This window comes from Panthera tigris, chromosome D1 (assembly GCF_018350195.1).
Source record: "Panthera tigris isolate Pti1 chromosome D1, P.tigris_Pti1_mat1.1, whole genome shotgun sequence".
NCBI classification, from domain to species: Eukaryota; Metazoa; Chordata; class Mammalia; order Carnivora; family Felidae; genus Panthera; species Panthera tigris.
The window spans coordinates 65,858,262-65,876,921 of NC_056669.1; the positions used below are offsets into that span (position 1 = coordinate 65,858,262).

Genomic DNA, 18,660 nt, shown 5'->3' on the forward strand with positions numbered 1-18,660 from the left:
TCGCGTGGCGTTCTAGCTCAGCCTTGGGGCGCAGTGAGGCTCACAAGCCCCGCGCTGGCTCCAAGCCACCTTTCTGGTGGTCATCCCTGCTTCCGCGGCTATTATGAGCCCGCTCGGTGACAGGGCCCTCCTCGGCTGCATTTAAACACGCTCGCATCTCCCTCGCCCTAAAAGCGAACAAGCCAGAGCCTGTCTTTGACTCCACAGCCCTCCATCCGCTGCCCCAGCTCCCGCCCGTGCACAGGGCAATTCCTCCCCTTGCCTCTCTGCTGCTCACCTCTCATGGCCTCCCTGCCCACTGCAGCCTGCCTTCTGGGCACCTCACTCCCCTAGAACGCGCGCCCTTAGGTCGCCTGTGACCCAGGGACACTTCAGTCTTCCTCTTCGTAGTCGTCCAGCAGCTTCCAGCAGCTCTTGAACCGCCCTTCTGCGGTCCTTGCAGGCACAGCATTCTTGGTTTCTTCCTACATCACAGGCTGCTCCTTGCCGCTCCCTCCAGGTCCACCCGTCACCGGCCAGCCAGCATTCCTGTCCTTGGGCGCGGGCTGGCTCTCTCCTCTTCTCTGAACTCTCACTGGTGGCACCGTGTCTCTGCTTGGGTTACCATCTATTTTTTTGCCTCCCTAGGGTTCATCTCCAGCTTATTCCTCTCTGTATACAGATGATCACTAGGACATCTGAAAGTCATCTCAGCCTTTATGGTGCAAGGCCAAACTTGGGGTCAATTCTCTTCTCCCACAGCCCTGCTCAGCCCCTGGTAATCACTGCCCCCTCACCCCGCCCCCCAAGAGGCACCACCAGGCATCCCCTTGTGCAACTTAGGAACCCAGGGGGCCTCAGACACATCTCCCTGCAGCCTCCATGGCCAGACCACCACCTGTTTCATTCTACGTCCTCGATAACTTAGGACTCTGTACAGTTCTTTACATCTTTGCTGTCCCTTCCTAGTCCAAACCACTGTCACTGTTTCCTGGACCACAACAGCCACTTAAGTGGTCTTTCCACATCCCCTCTCACTTGCCTCCCTCCAAGCCATGTTGTAGCCACTCTGCACAATGGGTTCTGCCTTGAGCCTTAGACATGAGGATACTACTCTCCTAGAGAGAGTAGGGCCTCCTTAGGGTCATAGCAGGGCTGCAGTTTCCAGGGCAGGAAGGCTAACCCGCATGCAGGCTGGAGGTTAGACACAGAGCTCAGCCAGGCCTCCTAGGGAATGGAGAAGAGGCTCTGAAATTTGCAGTATCAGGTTTCAGAAAACATGGGGTCAGGGTCAGCAGAGCAGCTGGTAGTGGGGAAGGCCAGGCCCAGCTAATTTCCTGTCAGAATGGCCCAGAGGCCCCAGCCCCTCTCTGGGCTGGCCACAGGGGAGGAGATGCCGGGAATGGCTCACATTCCTCTGGCTGGGGCTGCACTGAACCTCGAACCTCGGGGGACCTGTGGGGAGTGAGGAGGTGGATCTCTGAGGCCAGAGTTGGGGACTCTCTGCAGGGACCAGGCATCTGGTGTGCAACCCTTAGGCTGGAATGGGGCCAGAGACTGTAGAGCAGACACAAAAAAGAGCATCACAGCTGCTGAAGCTTTAAGAGAAACGAGCCCAACCTCACTTTCAGATGAGGAAATAGGCTCAGACGGGACCAGCTCTCATCAGGATCACATGAGCATCCCTGTTCTAAGCCCTGAACTCTGTTTCTTCTGGCCAGGCCTGCATTTCCTGGAAGGCCCTGCTTTGCTGAGCTGTGTAACAGTGGGGGGCAAGCTGGGCCAGGCCTGTGCTCCTCTTGGCAGGAACCCTTGCTTTCGGATAGAGATATATGCTTCTCAGGTGGTCTGTGGGGTGGACAGCTTGTGCGGAGAGGGTGTAAGGGTGCTGAGTCGGCTGTGGGCCCCTCTGTCCTCTCCTTGGAGGCCTTAGCTCATTCCACCAGCAGAGGAAACTTTATGTCCTGGTCCAGTCCCCAGGAGGGTGAGGTCATAGAAGTGTGCTCTTGGCCTTGAATGACCTTCTGAGTGGCCCGGCCTGGCTGGGTGGGAGGTAGAGGTTTCAGGTCCCCTGTACTGTCCATTCTCTGGCCCCAAGATGGGCCTGGTTGAAGTAAGATGGCTGGGGAGGGTGAGACCAGGACATAGTCGCTCAAGCCTGGGTCTGAACCCATCTCCATCAGACGCTATCGTCTGACCGGGGCAGGTCATCTGACCTCTCCAAACCATGGAGCCTTCTTCGCCCAGCTACCTCCTTCCTGGCCTAAGACTTAGCATAAATGTCATTTATTCAGGTGTCAACCTGAAAATAGTCACGACAAGAGGCAAACGAGTGTGTATTTGGGATCAGAGAATTGCAGTTTGGGGAGCACAGATTCTGGCAGTAACCAGTGAAGCGTCTTGCCTTTAGGTGAAAGCAAGGGGTTTTATGGGAAGGAGGAAGGCTGGTAATTCCATGACTTGGTACAAACAGGCTGCACTGCTGTGTGCACTGACTATTCTGTTAACACACAGAACTATTCCTGGTACTGCTCTGTCTTCAGAAAGTCCACAACCAACAGTTTTTGGTCAGGATGCCTGCTGTCCTGTTGACTCTGTGGACAATCGCTTAAAACAACTGCTGTTTTGCCCAGTTCAAACAAGGGCAGGTAAGGCCGTTTCTCCGTAGTGGCCTCCCTGATTCTATTTTGAAATGGCTGCAGTCACATCAGTTTTTCATGCTGGAAAGTCTTCTCTGGATGCCCACCCAGGGCTGGACTAGCAGGACCCTAGCTAGGACCCTGCAGGTTTCCTAGCTAGGTTTCTGCAGGACCCTAGCTGTCCCACCAGGTCACAGCTCCAATTATGCTAGATATCATACCTTGCAGGTACGGATAATGGCTTATTTTACTTGGGGTCCAAAGTAGCCAGAACGGGCACCAGCGCATAGCAACTACTAATAAAAGCATGTTGACTGAATGAATCATGGGCAGACAAATGCACAGGAAGATGGACAGTCTGATTTGGGGTGACTAGCTCATTCATAGTAGGCTCCATCCTACAGTAGGAGGTTTGAGGGGAACATGTGCATGGTCAGGCTTGCCGTGGCACCTCACATACTGAAGCCCCAGCAGAGAAATAACTCCCAGCTGCCTCGCACTGGTGACGTCTCAAGTGATAGGGTCACAGCAGGGACCCCCAGCCCCACCTGCTAAACTCAGCTGCCCCTAGGAAATGTGGATGTTGAGAGAGGATGCCAAACACTGGTGGACTCTAGGTGACACGTGGGCTTGTGTCAGTGTGCACATAAAGTGCCTGTGACACTAGGGTGGGTACATGTGCAAGTGTACATGGTGAACATGCATGCCCTTGTCTGTTGTCTGTGTGTCAGGATGTGTTTGCATGTATGTGTGTGAGTGCCCCCAGCCCCCCAGGGTCTTGCAGTAACCCCCTGCAAGCACAGCCCCTGAAGCCCACATCTCCCATGGCACTTCAGCCCTCTGCCTCCCTCTTGCCTCTCCTTGGGCCATCCCGCATCCAGTGTCCCTGTCCTAGGCTCCTGTGCCCTGCACACACTTCTGTCGCTGCACACATCACTGTGGGGCATTTGTGTCATGCCGTATTAGTTTCCTGTTGCTGTTCTAACACATTACTACAGATTTAGTGGCTTAAAACAACAGATTTATTGCTCTCTGGGCTCGGATCTAGTTTGTGGCAACATGGTTAAATGCACCAAGAAGGTTGGAATCATTGGTAAATATGGGACCTGTTATGGTGCCTCCCTCAGGAAAATGGTGAAGAAAATAAGAAATAAGTCAGCATACCAAGGACACTTGCTCCTTCTGTGGCAAAACCAAGATGAAGAGGTGAGCTGTGGGGATCTGGCCTTGTGGTTCCTGCATGAAAATGGTAGCCAGTGGTGCCCGGCCCTACAACACCACTTCTCCTGTTACAGTAAAGTCAGCCATCAGAAGACTGAAGGAGTTGGCAGGCCAGTAGAAGCTCTACCATTTGAAACATAGCTAGCCTATAATAAATGGGTTAATTTCTGTAACAAAACAAATAAACAGATATATTACAGTTCTGAAGGTCTGAAGTCCAAATGGGTCTCAAGGTGTCAGCAGGCCTGCATTCCTTCTGGAGGCTTCAGGGGAGAATGTTTCCTTGCCTCCTCCAGCTTCCTCCAAAGGCTGCCCACATTCCTGGGCCCATGGCCCCTTCCATCTTCAAAGCCTGCAATGATTGGCCGTGTTTCTCATGTTGCATCTCTCTGCCACTCACTTCTGCCTCCTCCTTCAACTTATAAGCACCCTTGTGATAACACTGGACCCATCCAAGATGACCTTGAGGTCAGCTGATGAGCAGCCTTAATTTCATCTGCAACCTTAATTGTCCTTTGCCATGTCATCATGTAGCATGTTCACAAATCCTGGGGATTTGGATGCACACGTCTTCGGGCATGGGGGGCTTTATTCTGCACACCACAGATGGTCTGTCTCTTTTGGTTGTGAGCTCTTTGGGCCTGTGCTGTATCTTACTCATCCAGAGACTTCTTGAGACTGAAAGAGTGCCCATGCCCAGGCTGTACTAGGTGTTTATTATATATTTGAGTAAATCTGATTCAATCAATGCTATGTTGAGAATCCATTTGTCCTGGGTACTTTTATCCAGGTACACAGCTTTCATCCCCATTTTATAAGTGAGGAAAATAAGGCTCAGAGAAGTTAGGCCAAAAAAGCTAGTGACAGAGCCAGAAGCTTCAGTATATACTGCCTTCAGGTAGAAAACGCTGACACCTTTGTTCCTTTGGGTCTAGAGATCCAAAAGAGAAGTACCTAGACCTTGGGTGGTGGCCATGAAAATGCACCTCTCAGATTTCAGACTAGCCCCCGCGACTGTGCCCCGATAGCCGTCACAGTTTTTATGCTGAGGCCCACAGGCTGCTGTCAGCCAGTGACTAAGGTGGGTTTCTTCTAGGGAGATACAAGATTTCCCTGGTGGGCAGTTTTGGCACACAGGGCTCCCCACTGGCCTTGCTATTTTTAGATCTGAACTGCAGCCCAAGACTCTTCCACCCCACCTTCCATCCTCTTGTCTCTTGTTCACAGGGGTCAAACCTACATCACTGATGTCCCTCTCACCGCCCCCACCCCACCCCGCTCCCTGACCAGTGTCCTGCTCACCTAACCCTCATACCTGTTCCCCCTGTCAGTCTTTTGCATGCAGAGTCCTGTCTTAGTGGAAGGACCAGAACTAACATAAGCAGTCTGAGGAAACAGTGGCAAGATGGGGATCTGGGACTGTCACAGCGGATGGGGAGGAGGATGCTGTCCTGGTTGATGGGGGCCCCAGATAGTCCCTAAAGCAAGGTAGCAGCTCAAATATTTCACTGGGAATATTTCATTGGGAATTTTCCAGTTTCCTGGAGGAGAAGAATGTTGAGGTAGGTGTGATAATCCAGGCATTCGAAAAATAAGGGGGTTGGGAACAATGCCCTCAAAAAGTTGGCTGGTTACTGTGAACTCATGCTGATGTTCTGCAGAGGGATGAAGAGGTACTATGGGCCACTGACAAGCAGTTAGCAGGGAGGTGTGAGAGCCGGCAGGCCTCCACGGTAGCTTACAAAGAAGTCCTTATCTCTGGCAGTGGAGAACAGATATAGCTGAGAGGCAGGCTGGAGATAAGAGTTGCACAGATAAGTCTGATTGCTCAGCCAAGGTAGTTATGTGAAGGTCAGGCCCTGGTGGGGAAAAACTGGAGCCCTGAAACATGAGCTAAAGACATCAGGATGGATGCCCCTGAAGATGTTGGTGTTGCAGCCTTCCTGACCCTTGATGCTTGCAGAGACGGCCATCCCTCCTCCTAAGAGCTCCCATCTCTGCTGTGCTGAAAGATGCCACAGAGGCCTCACCCTTGCTGGGCAACAGGTACCCTCTCAGGTGCTGCCCCCACTTCCTCTCCTGGTAGCCTAGGACAGTAATTAGGGTTGAATTCCAGACTAATCCAGCTGGGGACACACTGGGCCTGATAATGGAGGAAAGAGACACTACATGAAAGAATGGTAACTATCACGGACACTGGCAGGAGCCAGGGGAATGGTCCTGGGATTGCATTTTGGGAATGCTTAAGGGGGCTGGGTGTGAGACTGGAAAAGCAAGCATTCAGGGATTTGGGGGCACTCTACTGAGACACAGATTTAATACCCTAGATGGGCCACTAGAGGATGGGGAAGATTCTGCTGGGGTGGCTCTTAGAAGCCTGGAAAAAGCAGTGGCCAACACTCAGTGAAATGGAAATACCCGAGTTTTCCTGGCAGATGGTAAAGAAGAAATTAAAGAAGCTGGCAAAAGTGGGTGTGCTGGAATGGATACATTGCGTAAGGCCAGTAATGACAGAGGGGCAGGAAAGGGGGCTCAACCCATAGAAAGTTGTGGAGAAAGCTAACAGAGCATGGTGTCCCTAGGGGCAAACCAGGCAGCCAATAAGGCTCTGCTTAATACCTGCAATTTAAATATTAAAAAAAAATTTTTTTTAACGTTTATTTATTTTTGAGACAGAGAGAGACAGAGCATGAATGGGGGAGGGTCAGAGAGAGGGAGACACAGAATCTGAAACAGGCTCCAGGCTCTGAGCTGTCAGCGCAGAGCCCGATGCGGGGCTTGAACTCACGGACCGCGAGATCATGACCCGAGCCGAAGTCAGCCGCTCAACTGACTGAGCCACCCAGGCGCCCCAATACCTGCAATTTAAAAAGCAGACAGGAATGGAGGTGCCGGAGGCAGGCGCAAGGGAAATTCTTGGTCTCTTGCTCAGTCCCCAGACCTGAACCAATTTGCAGATATGGGACCCACTGACTGAAGAGGAGGCCAGTGTCTAGTAAGAAGGACTCCACAAAACAGCAACAAGTATGTATAGTGATGGTTCCTGGAGTTTTTCCCCAAAGGTGGGAAATGTATTTGGGTGACTGTTCACAAAAGAAAGGGGACTAGCAGACACAGAGGTTTAGTTGACATTAACATCTGGAGACTCATAGTGTCATCGTGGGCCCTTTTTTAGAAGGAGGCCTGTGGAGGTCAGGTAGAAAGTGGAGTTGTGGCTAACTAAGGTCTGGCTTGCTGGGTCCACGAAGCTGCCCAGAAGGCCCTTGTACCCGACTGCTTAGTTAGAACGTACATGCTCTGGCCTGAAGGGATCCCCACCTCAGGTCACTGGCTTACTGGGTGGGAGACATCTCAGTAGAGAAGGCCAAGTACAAATTTCTGAAATTGCCATTTCCCTGCTCCTTTGCCTTGCCCAAGATAGAAAATTAAAAAACTCACCTTATACCAGGGGATGTGACAGAAGTTAATGCCACCATTAACAATTTAAAGGATGAAGGGGTCGTGGTTCCTTACTATTTCTCCATTTAATTTGCCCATCTGACCTCTGCATGAATCGGCTGGATCTTGGAGCAAGACTAGACAGACTGCCTCAGGTATAACCAAGTAGGAGCCCTGCTGTGTGTCAGACATGGAATGATAGCTAGAGCAGATTAATAAAGCCATAGGTATGTGGTTTGCAGTCACTTGGTCAATGTGTTCTTTTCCATTCCAATTAGAAAAGATCAGAAACAGTTCCTATTCACATGGGATGGGCAACAATATTCATTTACAGTTTTGCCTCAGGGTTGTGTAAACTGCCTTTCCCTCTGTCTTAATCCTAAGAGGTCAGGACCATGTGGACATCCCACAGAATGTCACACCGATCCTGACCCGGTGCTGATTAGGCAGGATGAGTAATAGGTGTCCCTAAGCTGGAGGCCATGGTTAAGTCACATGCATTTCCAAGTACAGCATATAAAACCTATGAAGACCTAAGGACCTGCCACTTTAGTGAACTTTTTAAAAAAAAATTTTTTTTTTTTAACGTTTATTTATTTTTGAGACAGAGAGAGACAGAGCATGAATGGGGGAGGGGCAGAGAGAGGGGGAGACACAGAATCGGAAGCAGGCTCCAGGCTCTGAGCCATCAGCCCAGAGCCTAACGCGGGGCTCGAACTCACGGACCGCGAGATCGTGACCTGAGCCGAAGTCGGATGCTCAACCGACTGAGCCACCCAGGCGCCCCTTTAGTGAACTCTTTAAGTGGTTCAGTGGTCAGTAAAAGGAAGCAAAAGTAAAGAATAAGATAAACTGTTGCATATTGTATCTCTTGACATGGTGAAGAGAGCACAGTGCCTGGCAACCATCTTTGGGTTAGAGGCAACATATTATTCTGGGTGACGTGAAAAGCTGCCAGCTATGGGGAGTGGGGTCCCATGACAGGAAAATGCTCTGAAAAAGGTCCGGGCATGGTAGCCTGGAAGCTGGAGGTGTTGGAAATGTCAGCAGTGGGAAGAGGAAAGATGTAATAGCATGGAGCTTATGGCAAGCCCAGTGGGAGAATCCCAAAATAGGCCTCTGGGATGCCACAGCAGGGCCACGTTATCAGTGACTGTGGATTACGTACATTTTGAGAAGCAGTTTATGGCATGTTACTAGGCTCTGGTAGAGACAGAACATTCGACCAAGTTACACCAAGAGGGACATCTGAAACTGCCCATGATGACTTGGGTTCTGTTGGATACATCAGGTCATAAAAACGGATGGGCCTGACAGCATCTATAAGATGGAAATACTACTTCTGGGACTGAGCCTGAGTGAGGCCAAGCCCAATGGGTAAACTGCATGAAGACAGAGTGTTGATAATTTTTTGTACTGATTACATGTTGAAATATTTTTGATACACTGGGTTAAATAAAATATCTTGAAAATAAGATGAAATGTTATTAAAATTAATTCCATCTATTTCTTTTTACTTTAAAAAAGATACATTATAGGGGTGCCTGGGTGGCTTGGCTGGTTAAACATCCAACTTCAGCTCAGGTCAGGATCCCTTGGCTCAAGGGTTTGAGCCCTGAGTGATGCTCTATGCTGTTGGTGCAGAGCCTGCTTCAGATCCTCCATCTCCCCCTTTCTCTGCCCCTCCTCTCTCAAAAATGAAATAATATTAAGAAACATACATTATATGGCTCCCAATATGTACCTATTTTACAGTGCTGCTCTAAGCTCTATCTCTTCAGCAATACTGTCTTATTTTTTGCTTAATTCATAGCTTCTGTTGCTGCTGCTGAAGGCATTTCCCGGCTATCAGCTTGAGACTGTTCAGAAATTCTTTATAGGATGATGGGGTTACTTAACAACTCTTAAAAGAACTTCCAATGAAATATCTAGAAATGTCCATTTCTGTTGAGAAGCAAACCTGCCATACCATTCTCAGTATAAGCTCTAGCTCTGGAGGAGAGCCACTGGGAAGTGAGAATAAAGAACTCGGGCCAAAGGGTTTGGGGAGTGAGACCTGTATGAATGTGCTCCTTTTGAGATCTGCATCTTTCAAGAGCCCAGCCACGGACAGGCTCTGTCACAGGTGCCAAGGTGGGGGGCTGGTGGCGGTCAAGCCTCTGACACAGTGCCAGGCCCTAGTCCTTCTTCCTTGGAGTCCAGTGCTTTTCTCCCCTTCACAGCTAAGATCTGAGGCATGAAGGGCATCTGGATATTCTTGTGCTCAACCCCTAATTTCAGTTGTTTCCCCTGTGACTGAAACTCAGGACACAGCAGGGGCAGAATGGCAGGTCCCAGGACCAGCCATTAAGAAGAGAGGCCTGGGACCAACCCTTGCCTGGATCACATGAGCCCTCTAGACTGAGAAGATCTGAAGGCTCAATGGGCCCTTTTTGCCTGGCTCATAGAGGGCTCCTGGATATCAAGAGACTTAGAGGTTCAGCCCCGAGATGAGAATGTGCATTCTGTTGGCTACATGTTGAGATGTAGCTAAGGTCCCCAAGATAAACTCCAAGGGTTTAGGTAGAAGAAGTGTTGTCCAGAACTGAAATCACTGATCCCCATGTGATATTTAACAATTTCCTGAAGCAGAAAAACCAGCCACCCAACCAGAGTTCACTTCATCCTGCTTAAAATTCTCACAAATTGTCACATACCATATGTGGTAAAACTGTGACCCAGATGATGTAAAGGACCTCACCAATTTCACACAGCTCACTAGAGCACAAACAGTGGCTTCAGGTCTCTTACCTAAACTCTGCAGCAGCACGTCCAGAACCCAGAAGCTCATGCCAGTTTGTCCAATGTCTCTGGTAACCTTCTATGCAAAGGGCAGTGATGGCATTAATAGAACCAGGGCACCACATGGGCTGTTTTACTCTTGAGCTTTTAGTCTCATATATAAATCCTGAATGTTGCCTGCTTAGTGCTACGCACTACACGATGAGTTTTATTTCACAGTAAATGAGGGATGCTCTTTCTTAAGAAATAAATTTAATTCGGGGTGGTTAGTGCATGTAAGGCATGTAACCTTTATGAAAGTTAAAAGAATCCAGTTATAAAAGAAGCACTGTATACAGTCTCAAATCGCTGAAGGTACAATGGGCTCCGTATTTTACAAAGTACAAAAAATTATTTCATATACAAAGAAAAAATACAAATAATGTGCAAAAATCATTTTCACAGGTGGCAATTTATAAAATGAAAATGGTAGAAAAATCCTTCATTCTTATTATCCCCAATTTCTTATATATTAACACAGGTCTATTTCCTAGAGTGTAGGTAATTTTAAATTTGAAAATCTGATTTATTTTTCATCTACAAAGACAAAGTGGTTTTTTTTATTTTTTAAAAAGGGAACTATTTTCATTACTGAAATCTTATGCATGAATCAGTTACTTTTACATTAAATTATAAGTAGGCTATCTGAAAAACAAGGATATAGAAATCGTATGTACATATTTTTGAAATATTAGTTTGGTATTTAACATATTAACATTTCAAAACGGCAATCTAGCTACCTCTGACTCCAGTTGGGCTTCAATGCCTGTAGCAGAGATGCTGCTGCTCCTCACAGGGAACAAACAGCATTCCTCGGATCTTTAGCTGAACAAACACAAGGTTATCAAAAGTAGAGAAAATCTACAAACAGTTCTTACTGTTCACGTGTACAAGTGCTGTTTGGGTATCTGATTGTGCCACAGACACAGCCCCTGGCACAGGTGTAATGTGCTTGTAGACAGCTGGCTTCTGTCTTTCCAACACCTTCACTTCATTAGGAGTTCAGTGCAAGTGTTTATTTTGTGAGTTAGTGCATTCAGCTTTTTGCATGTTATTCTGTGTAAGGAGCTGTCAGGGAACAGAAGAATACACAGGAACACAAAGTCCTGGATCCTCAGGGCACCTGTGGCCTAGAAAATTCAGTGTTTTGAAAGTAGTATTTTCCTGCATTGGCCTTGTCATTGTTGCATCATTCCCTGGACCGTCTTTCTCCTTCAGGAGAATCCTGCGTGTTCCCCGTCTGCCACTGAGCACTCATGTTCTTGCTGTGATCCCCCATGGCCGAGCAGGGGTTATGGAAGCACCTTTTGGCAGCACCAGATAGCTGAGCATCTCTAAGGTCAGGCAGTAGGAGGAAGAGCTATTCTGATGGGAAATCTGTTCTGTGCAGAACATGAGATAGTGTTGGCGGGGTTTTGATTTTTGCTTGTCAGAAAGCTCTCCAAGGAAATTATGACCTTGGGGAACAAAAAGGATCTAGTTTCATCAAGAAGGACTCAAGTAAATAGAAACCATTTATCTAGGGGATGGGTGACAGTTGGCTCAGGAAGCATTCTTCTGATCCCTAACCACTAAGACCCTGTTAGAACAACCTAGTGCAAGATACAGGGAGTGCCTGGGGTTCTTGACCAGACCTCTGTGACATATTCATTCAGGCTAAGCAGACATAGCAATTGTTCAAAGAGGGCACTGGGTAAGACTGGGCAGAAGAACCTCAGGCCTGGGATGACTCCTCAGAACCAAAGAGGAAGCTGTCAGCTCCTCAAGGATTCATACACTTTATTCTATCTGACAGCACGAGGCTTTCCTCCCTCTTTTTGCTTGGGTTGACCATGGGCATCAGGCGTCAGAGATACAGCTCTGGATCCTGTCCATCCACTGCTGGGCACTCTGTCCATCCTGGGCACAGAAGTTATACACACGTTTGCTGGTCTTGAGCTACAAAACCAAATGAACAGAAGCAGAGATGAAGGGCAGGCCTGTTTTATGGCTTTGGGCAAATGTGTGAATCAATCTCAGTGAACTTCCCTCTCCGTACTGCTTCAAAATCTCTGTGTTTTCTCTTCCCTCCACTACCATACTGTCACTGCCATTATAGTCACTTTGTTTCTTTGGTCCCCAGAGTCACATTAGATGTTAATAGAATGACACTGGCAGAAAAAGGAGACATACTAGGAGAGCCTTACTCCTAAGGAGGAGGGTCAGGAGCCTCTGGCCTCTCCCATGCACTGCACCGGGAGCAGTGCAGTGCAGCTTCCTGGGCTCCTCAGGGAAGCCGGAGATTCACCCCCACCAAGAAGTTGTCTTTCTTGTCCTCTTTCCATCCCCTTCTCTAAAGGCTTAAGTTGGGGACATACTGGAAGCCTGGAATCAGGTAAATGGCCTCATAGCCAGAGCAGAGCCCTTGAGTGTGGCTGTGCTCTTTATGAAACCCTGCTTGGCTATGGGAACTGGATGAGAACCCTATCATGTGGCCCATCAAACTCCCTGAGGCTCACCTAAGGGCTGTTGAAGATGTTAGGACCAACAGTCATCATATATGACTAAGGAAAATTTTTATGGATGGTCAAACATGAAGACCACTGGATCCAAAGGGAAGTAGTGTCTGTTCTTGAATAGGTGGTGAATAAAATAACTAACAATGTTTTTATCAAGGAATTCATCTGCTTCCATGTCTGGACACCCAGTAAAGGAGTCCTTTGTGCAAAGAAGCACACCACAGCTTGGAGATGGACAGCTTGGAGATGGACAGCTTGGAGATGTCAGGTTTGGGGATCGAGTGCTAAGTTCAAGTTCTGGAGCAATTTCCATAGCCAAGGGGTTATCATCTGTCACCACCAATTGCTCTGAGGCCCCATAATTCTTGGAGGTGGATGGATTGTAAGGAATCATGTACAGACAGAGCCAGGTTTTCTAGTGAGATGTAGTGAGATCAACTTACATCAAAGAAAGCCTTGTCACTCGTGTGCTTTGGGGCTCCCATGCTAGGGCCAGCAGGGATGACCATTTCTACTTCAGCCAGATCAATGTGGCCTTTACAGCTTGTGTCCTCACCTGAGTCATAGTATCGCAGCTGGAACCAAAAGGATACAGATGGGAAATAAGAGACACAGAAAAGGAAAATGGTATGACTTTTCAAAATGTATTTGAATACTTGCCTCTGTACCTTGCTAAACTGTGTCTGAAATAATAAGCAAGAAAATAAAAACACTGTTGCTTTTCGGAAGGAGGACTAGGTGGCTGACAGAAAGGAGGAAAAAGGCATATTTTTCTGAAATTCGAATGAATAAAAGTATTACATGTTAAAAACTAAAACTAAATGTCAGCTAACAATTGTAAAAAATATATGTAACATATAAAAGAGGTTGTTTAGAAAAATATGCAGGATTCCTAGAAATTGATAAGAAAAAGATAAACAATTTAGTAGAAAAATGGTCAAAAAAATCTCAACAGGTAAGTCACAGAGGAAATGCAAAAGACCTATAAACATTTAAAAAGATGGGCAACTTCACTGATGAAAGAAAAGGGATATAATCAGTAAGATTTCACTTTTCACTTAGATTAAGAAATATTCATGGTGCGGGCAAGGCACTAAGGTATTCTCAAACATTGCTAGTGGAAATATAATTTGTTAGAAACTTTTTGGACAATTTGGCAATATCATCTAAAATTTAAAATGTTTATGCCTATTGATATACCTTCTCACCTCTAGAAATGTATCCTACAGAAACAATCCCACAAGCATGCAGAGATACACATAAAGAGGTTTCCTTCAGCACTGTTTTGATCAGGTAAAAGCTGAAAAGATGTATCTGTCTTTCATTGGGGTGTTGGTTAATTAAATGATGGTTGGTTAATTATATCAATGATGCAGACTACTATATATAGCTTTTCAAAAATTATAAGGAAGATCTATATGAACTGGTTGGAAAATATGTTCAAGATATACCATATAAAAAATACAAGTTGCCAAACCACATGTAAATCTAAAGTGATTTTTGAGGGGCACCACCTGGGTGGCTCACTCAGTTACATGTCTGACTCTTGATTTCAGCTCAGGTCATGATCTCATGGTGTCATGGGGTCAAGCCACACATCGGGCTCTGTGCTGACTGTATGGAGCCTGCTTGAGATTGTCTCTCTCTCTCTCTGTCCGTCTTCCCTGCTTGCACTCACACACACACACACACTCTCTCAATCTTTCTCTCAAAATAAATAAATAAATAAACAAACAAACATTTAAATTGATTTTTGAAAAACAATAAATAGCTCAACATTTGACTGAGTGGTTATCATGTGCCAGGACTGGATATCACTCTCTAACTAAATGAGTCTGGATTTCACTAACTTACACAGTAGGAAAGGGTCTGATGCCTCTGTCACTGTGGTTCTGGCCTCAGACTTTTCTGTCTCTCCAGTCAGGCATGGTATAAGTAGGTCTAAATGGAAAAACTATATACCTTTCGTGTTAAATCCAAAAGATCGGTAAGAATGCAAGTATAATTTGGTGTAACTGTAAATTACAGAAAAATTATGACATTGTCCTATGTTATATTTAGTGGTTTAATGGAACTTTTCTCCACAGTGTAGGCTCTATGATTTCAGACACATTGTTATTTTAAAGTACAACCCCCCCCCCCCAACCAAGGGCTTCCATTGCATATTTGTAAATAAATTCTCTATATTCTTCCACAGAGACTGTGTAACTTTTATGAAATTCCCTGACCAGAGGGAAATGTGATCCCCATTTCAAATCTGTATCTGGAAAGAGTTTCCTAGGTGCACGTATGACCAGAGCACTGTATAGGGGTGCCAGTTTGTATCTTTCTCAGCAGAGTCCATTTTAGAGATGAATGCACTGAGAATCAAGATGTGTACCCCTCTGCCTCAGGCTGAGCAGTCAGTTCCAAGGTAGAGTGAGGCCCACAGTCAGAATATTTGGAGGCCATGAGAATCTCACCATGGAAGGGTGTGGAGAGGCTGGAGGTTTGGGTAGGGATCCCTCACCCCTGAGATTACTGGAGCAAAGATCATGATACTAAGAATTGCAGGGGTTGCTGTAGCAATAGCTAAGAACCTAACAATGGACAAAGGACTTCCCAACATGGCCAGTGAGGTCCAGGCTAGTACTTGCTCAGTGAGAATTCCCTCTTTGAGTGGGTATAGCCCCTTCTGCCTATTTCAGGGCCCCCTCTCTCCACTGTTGCTCTCATTTTGAGGGAAAATGATGCTTTCTTTAGTAACCAGTACATGATAAGCAATAAATGTTTGTCAAATAAATTAATGCCCTCAGTTTTGAATGGATGCTTTATGCTGCAAAAATGAAGGTAATCTGTATTCTGAGGACTGCTCCCAAGCACAGGCTCTATATATGCATGTGGAATGCAACCCACTGAAAAGCTCAGGTCCTCTCCTGGCCTGGGTTTTAAGAGCAGGCAGCAGAAGATATTTGAGCATGAAAAGCCGAGTTCTAGTGCTCTTAATGCTCTGGGCCCCAGTGTCACTGCCTCTGCCTGTATACATCAGGCAGAGCTACTTTGGAACTTCCCTCAGAAGGTTATTGCCCTAACTCAGGGACATGCTGGGTCCTTGAAGAAGCCCACAGGGAGCATATGTGAGGCCTTGTCTGAACATGAGGGATGTGTCTGTCTGTTTAGAGTTATACAACAGCCAGGGACTGAGCCTAGCTTAGAGAAAAGTGATTTCTGTAGGTTTTGACAGTATTACCTGATGTTTTGTTACATCCAACACGAACCAACGGGGCTTCCAACCTTTCAGCAGAGCCCCTCTTTTGTAAAGTGTTCCTTCGAAGGACCTAGAAGAAATGATGACAGGTCAGTTAACTTTGGTTTTCATTTAAAAAGTACTGTGAAGAGGATGTCTGTTGTTTTTGTCTGTCAAGTCTCTCTTTCTCTCAGATAGTCCCCCCCAAAGGCAATCAGAATTCTCTCCAGAATTTTTCTACTAGACTTATGGGGGAAAGACTGCCTCTTTCTGCTGGAATTACCAAATTTGTAAGGTTTGGAGCTCATGGTAGCCATCTTTTGTGCCATGTTGGGAATGATGCAACCCACAGAGGAAAGCAGAGCCAGCAAATGAACAGAAGCTTGAAGATACTATGTGAGAAACTGGCACATCCTTGGCCCTCCCAGTCTATGTGAGTAAATTCCTTTTTGCTTGAGCTAGCTAGCACGAGCTGGCCTTCTGACGTGTGCCACTACAAAAGTGCTGACTAACATACGTTCCCTCAAGAGATCTGACAGACATGAGATAACGATAATCAGGACTCAACCACAAATAGCTATAACCTCTTGGCATTACTTTAGTTGTAATTTTGATTTTTCCTCTTTAAAGACCGCTTTGACACATTTAAAATAGGAACAAAGAAAGAATCGAGGCAAACCCATTTACGTGGCAAACCCATTTAAGTTTATAGGAGGCAGTACCGCACAGGCCTGGCTGATTGAGGGGCCTGTGGTGCAGCCGCAGGCAGGGCTCAGCGCGCCCACCTGTTCTCGTCATTCTTGGTTGTGTACTGGCTGTACAGCGTGGCCGCTCTCCGGTCCACTCCATTGGATGGGGAGATGCTGGCACTCTGCTCCTCTCCCGTGCTGCTGTCTGGCAGGTGCAGCAGAGACCTCTTCTGATAGGAAGGTAGGTTGGTAGACACAATTCCTGGGGAGCCTGAAGGGTGTCTCTGGGGCTGAAAAAGAACTATACTTCAGGAAAAAACACATCCCTCCACCCCCCAAAATAGAAGGTAATACATTTGCATTTTAAGTGAAAAAAAAAAAAAAGAGCTAGGAAAGTTTTACAAAGATTTTATTGAGCAACTAATCCAATAATTTCATTTCTGAAAATTTATGTCAAAGAGAAAACTGGAGCAAAATACACAAAGTATATGTACAAAGAGGTTTATCCTGCAGTTGTTTATAAAAGTAAAAATTCAGAAACAACCTACATGTCTATCATTAGGGGACTGGCTAAAAAAATGATATTTCCATCAATGGAATTCTAGAAGCCATTGAAACTACCATGCTGGTTTATATACAGTGACCAATGGGAGGCCATGTATGCCTCATAGTAAGTAAAAAAGAAAGCAGGTTTTAAAATAGTATGTATAGGGGCGCGTGGGTGGCTCAGTCGGTTAAGCGGCCGACCTCAGCTCAGGTCATGATCTCGCGGTCCGTGAGTTTGAGCCCCGCGTCGGGCTCTGTGCTGACAGCTCAGAGCCTGGAGCCTGTTTCAGATTCTGTGTCTCCCTCTCTCTGACCCTCCCTGTTCATGCTCTGTCTCTCCCTGTCTCAAAAATAAATAAAACGTTAAAAAAAAATTAAAAAAAAAATAGTATGTACAGGGGGACCTGGGTGGCTCAGTAGGTTAAGTGTCTGATTCCTGGTTTCAGCTCAGGTCATGATCTCACAGTTTGTGGGATCCAGCCCTGAGTCAGGCTCTGCGCTGACAGTGAAGGGCCTGCTTGGGATTCACTCTCCCCTCTCTCCCTGCCCTTCCCCTGCTTGCTCTCTCTCTCTCTCTCAAAATAAATAAATAAAATAAATAAATAAATAAATAGTATGTATGGCAAATCCCTTTTATATGTATGTTTTGAATGATACAATAAGCTTAGTGGTTTATTTCTAGGTTTTAAATTGTGGGTGATTTTTGTCCTCTGCTTATAACTATTTGTGTATTGTCTTATTTAAAAGAATAAGTATATCTCACTTTCATAATCAGAAAAAATATCAAGAAAGTATTTTATTTTTCTGAGAATTAAAGCAGTAAGACAGCATCCACCTGTGGCCTGACAGCACCTCCAGAACTGCCATTGGAAGGCAACAGCTAGTGCCCAGAGGATCCCTTCTTACCATGCCAGAGGCTTTCTTCTATACCCGATTCTCCCTGCCCCGCTGTGACATCGGACCCTGCTGACCTCTCCTTCTTTCTGAAATGCTCTTTTGAACATTCACATCTGTCCTTCTGTTGCATCTGGAGCTAGTGTGATGTGGATTTGATGGTGCCTGTCCCCTCACACATCAGAAGGGACACCACTCCCTCACTGTGGGGTAAGTGGGAGGCTGAAGTGTACAGGGTGCTCAGCACAGTCTTTTGCACATATTACATGCCTGATAAAAGTTTAAATCTGAACAGAGAGGAGGGGTGTGAAAAACAGAAAACAGAGTGTTTTTAAAATATTAAAATATTTTAATGTTGATTTATTTATTTTGAGAGAGAGAGTACAAGCAGGGGAGGGCCAGAGAGAGAGGGAGAGAGAGAGAATCCCAAGTAGGCTCCGCACTGTCAGCACAAAGCCCGACACTGGGCTCGAACTCGAGAACTGTAAGATCATGACCTGAGCTGAAACCAAGAGTGGGACGCTTAACTAACTGAGCAACCCAGGTGCCTCTGTTTTTAAAATATTTTTATGATAAATGTTTCTCAATTCAGAAACAGAAAAGGGGGTGTGAGCAACAGAAAGTAGCATAATTTGTCTTTTAAAAATATTTTCTTTTCTCTGGTTATTTCTCTGAAGCAAATATGGTCCGGGTGTTCCCCTCCCCACTCG

The 18,660-nt window shown here is 46.4% G+C and overlaps 1 protein-coding gene and 1 pseudogene across 5 annotated transcripts in view; one reads left to right on the plus strand and one right to left on the minus strand.

Annotated features, from left to right (window-relative positions):
- The first annotated feature begins 3,677 nt into the window (after window positions 1–3,677).
- LOC122230988 lies at window positions 3,678–4,014 on the plus strand (annotated as a pseudogene).
- A 7,847-nt stretch (window positions 4,015–11,861) lies between these two features.
- The window catches only part of SBF2 (SET binding factor 2), a 473,279-nt gene continuing 466,480 nt past the window's right edge, over window positions 11,862–18,660 (minus strand). For all 5 annotated transcript variants that reach the window (XM_042959198.1, XM_042959197.1, XM_042959196.1 and 2 more), the window contains 4 exons: window positions 16,607–16,800; window positions 15,825–15,912; window positions 13,039–13,170; window positions 11,862–12,035 (listed from right to left, as the gene is read on the minus strand). In XM_042959198.1, the coding sequence (XP_042815132.1) occupies window positions 11,937–12,035; window positions 13,039–13,170; window positions 15,825–15,912; window positions 16,607–16,800 (513 nt within the window). In that variant the 3' untranslated portion in view covers window positions 11,862–11,936. The remainder of the gene's footprint in view (window positions 12,036–13,038; window positions 13,171–15,824; window positions 15,913–16,606; window positions 16,801–18,660) is intronic.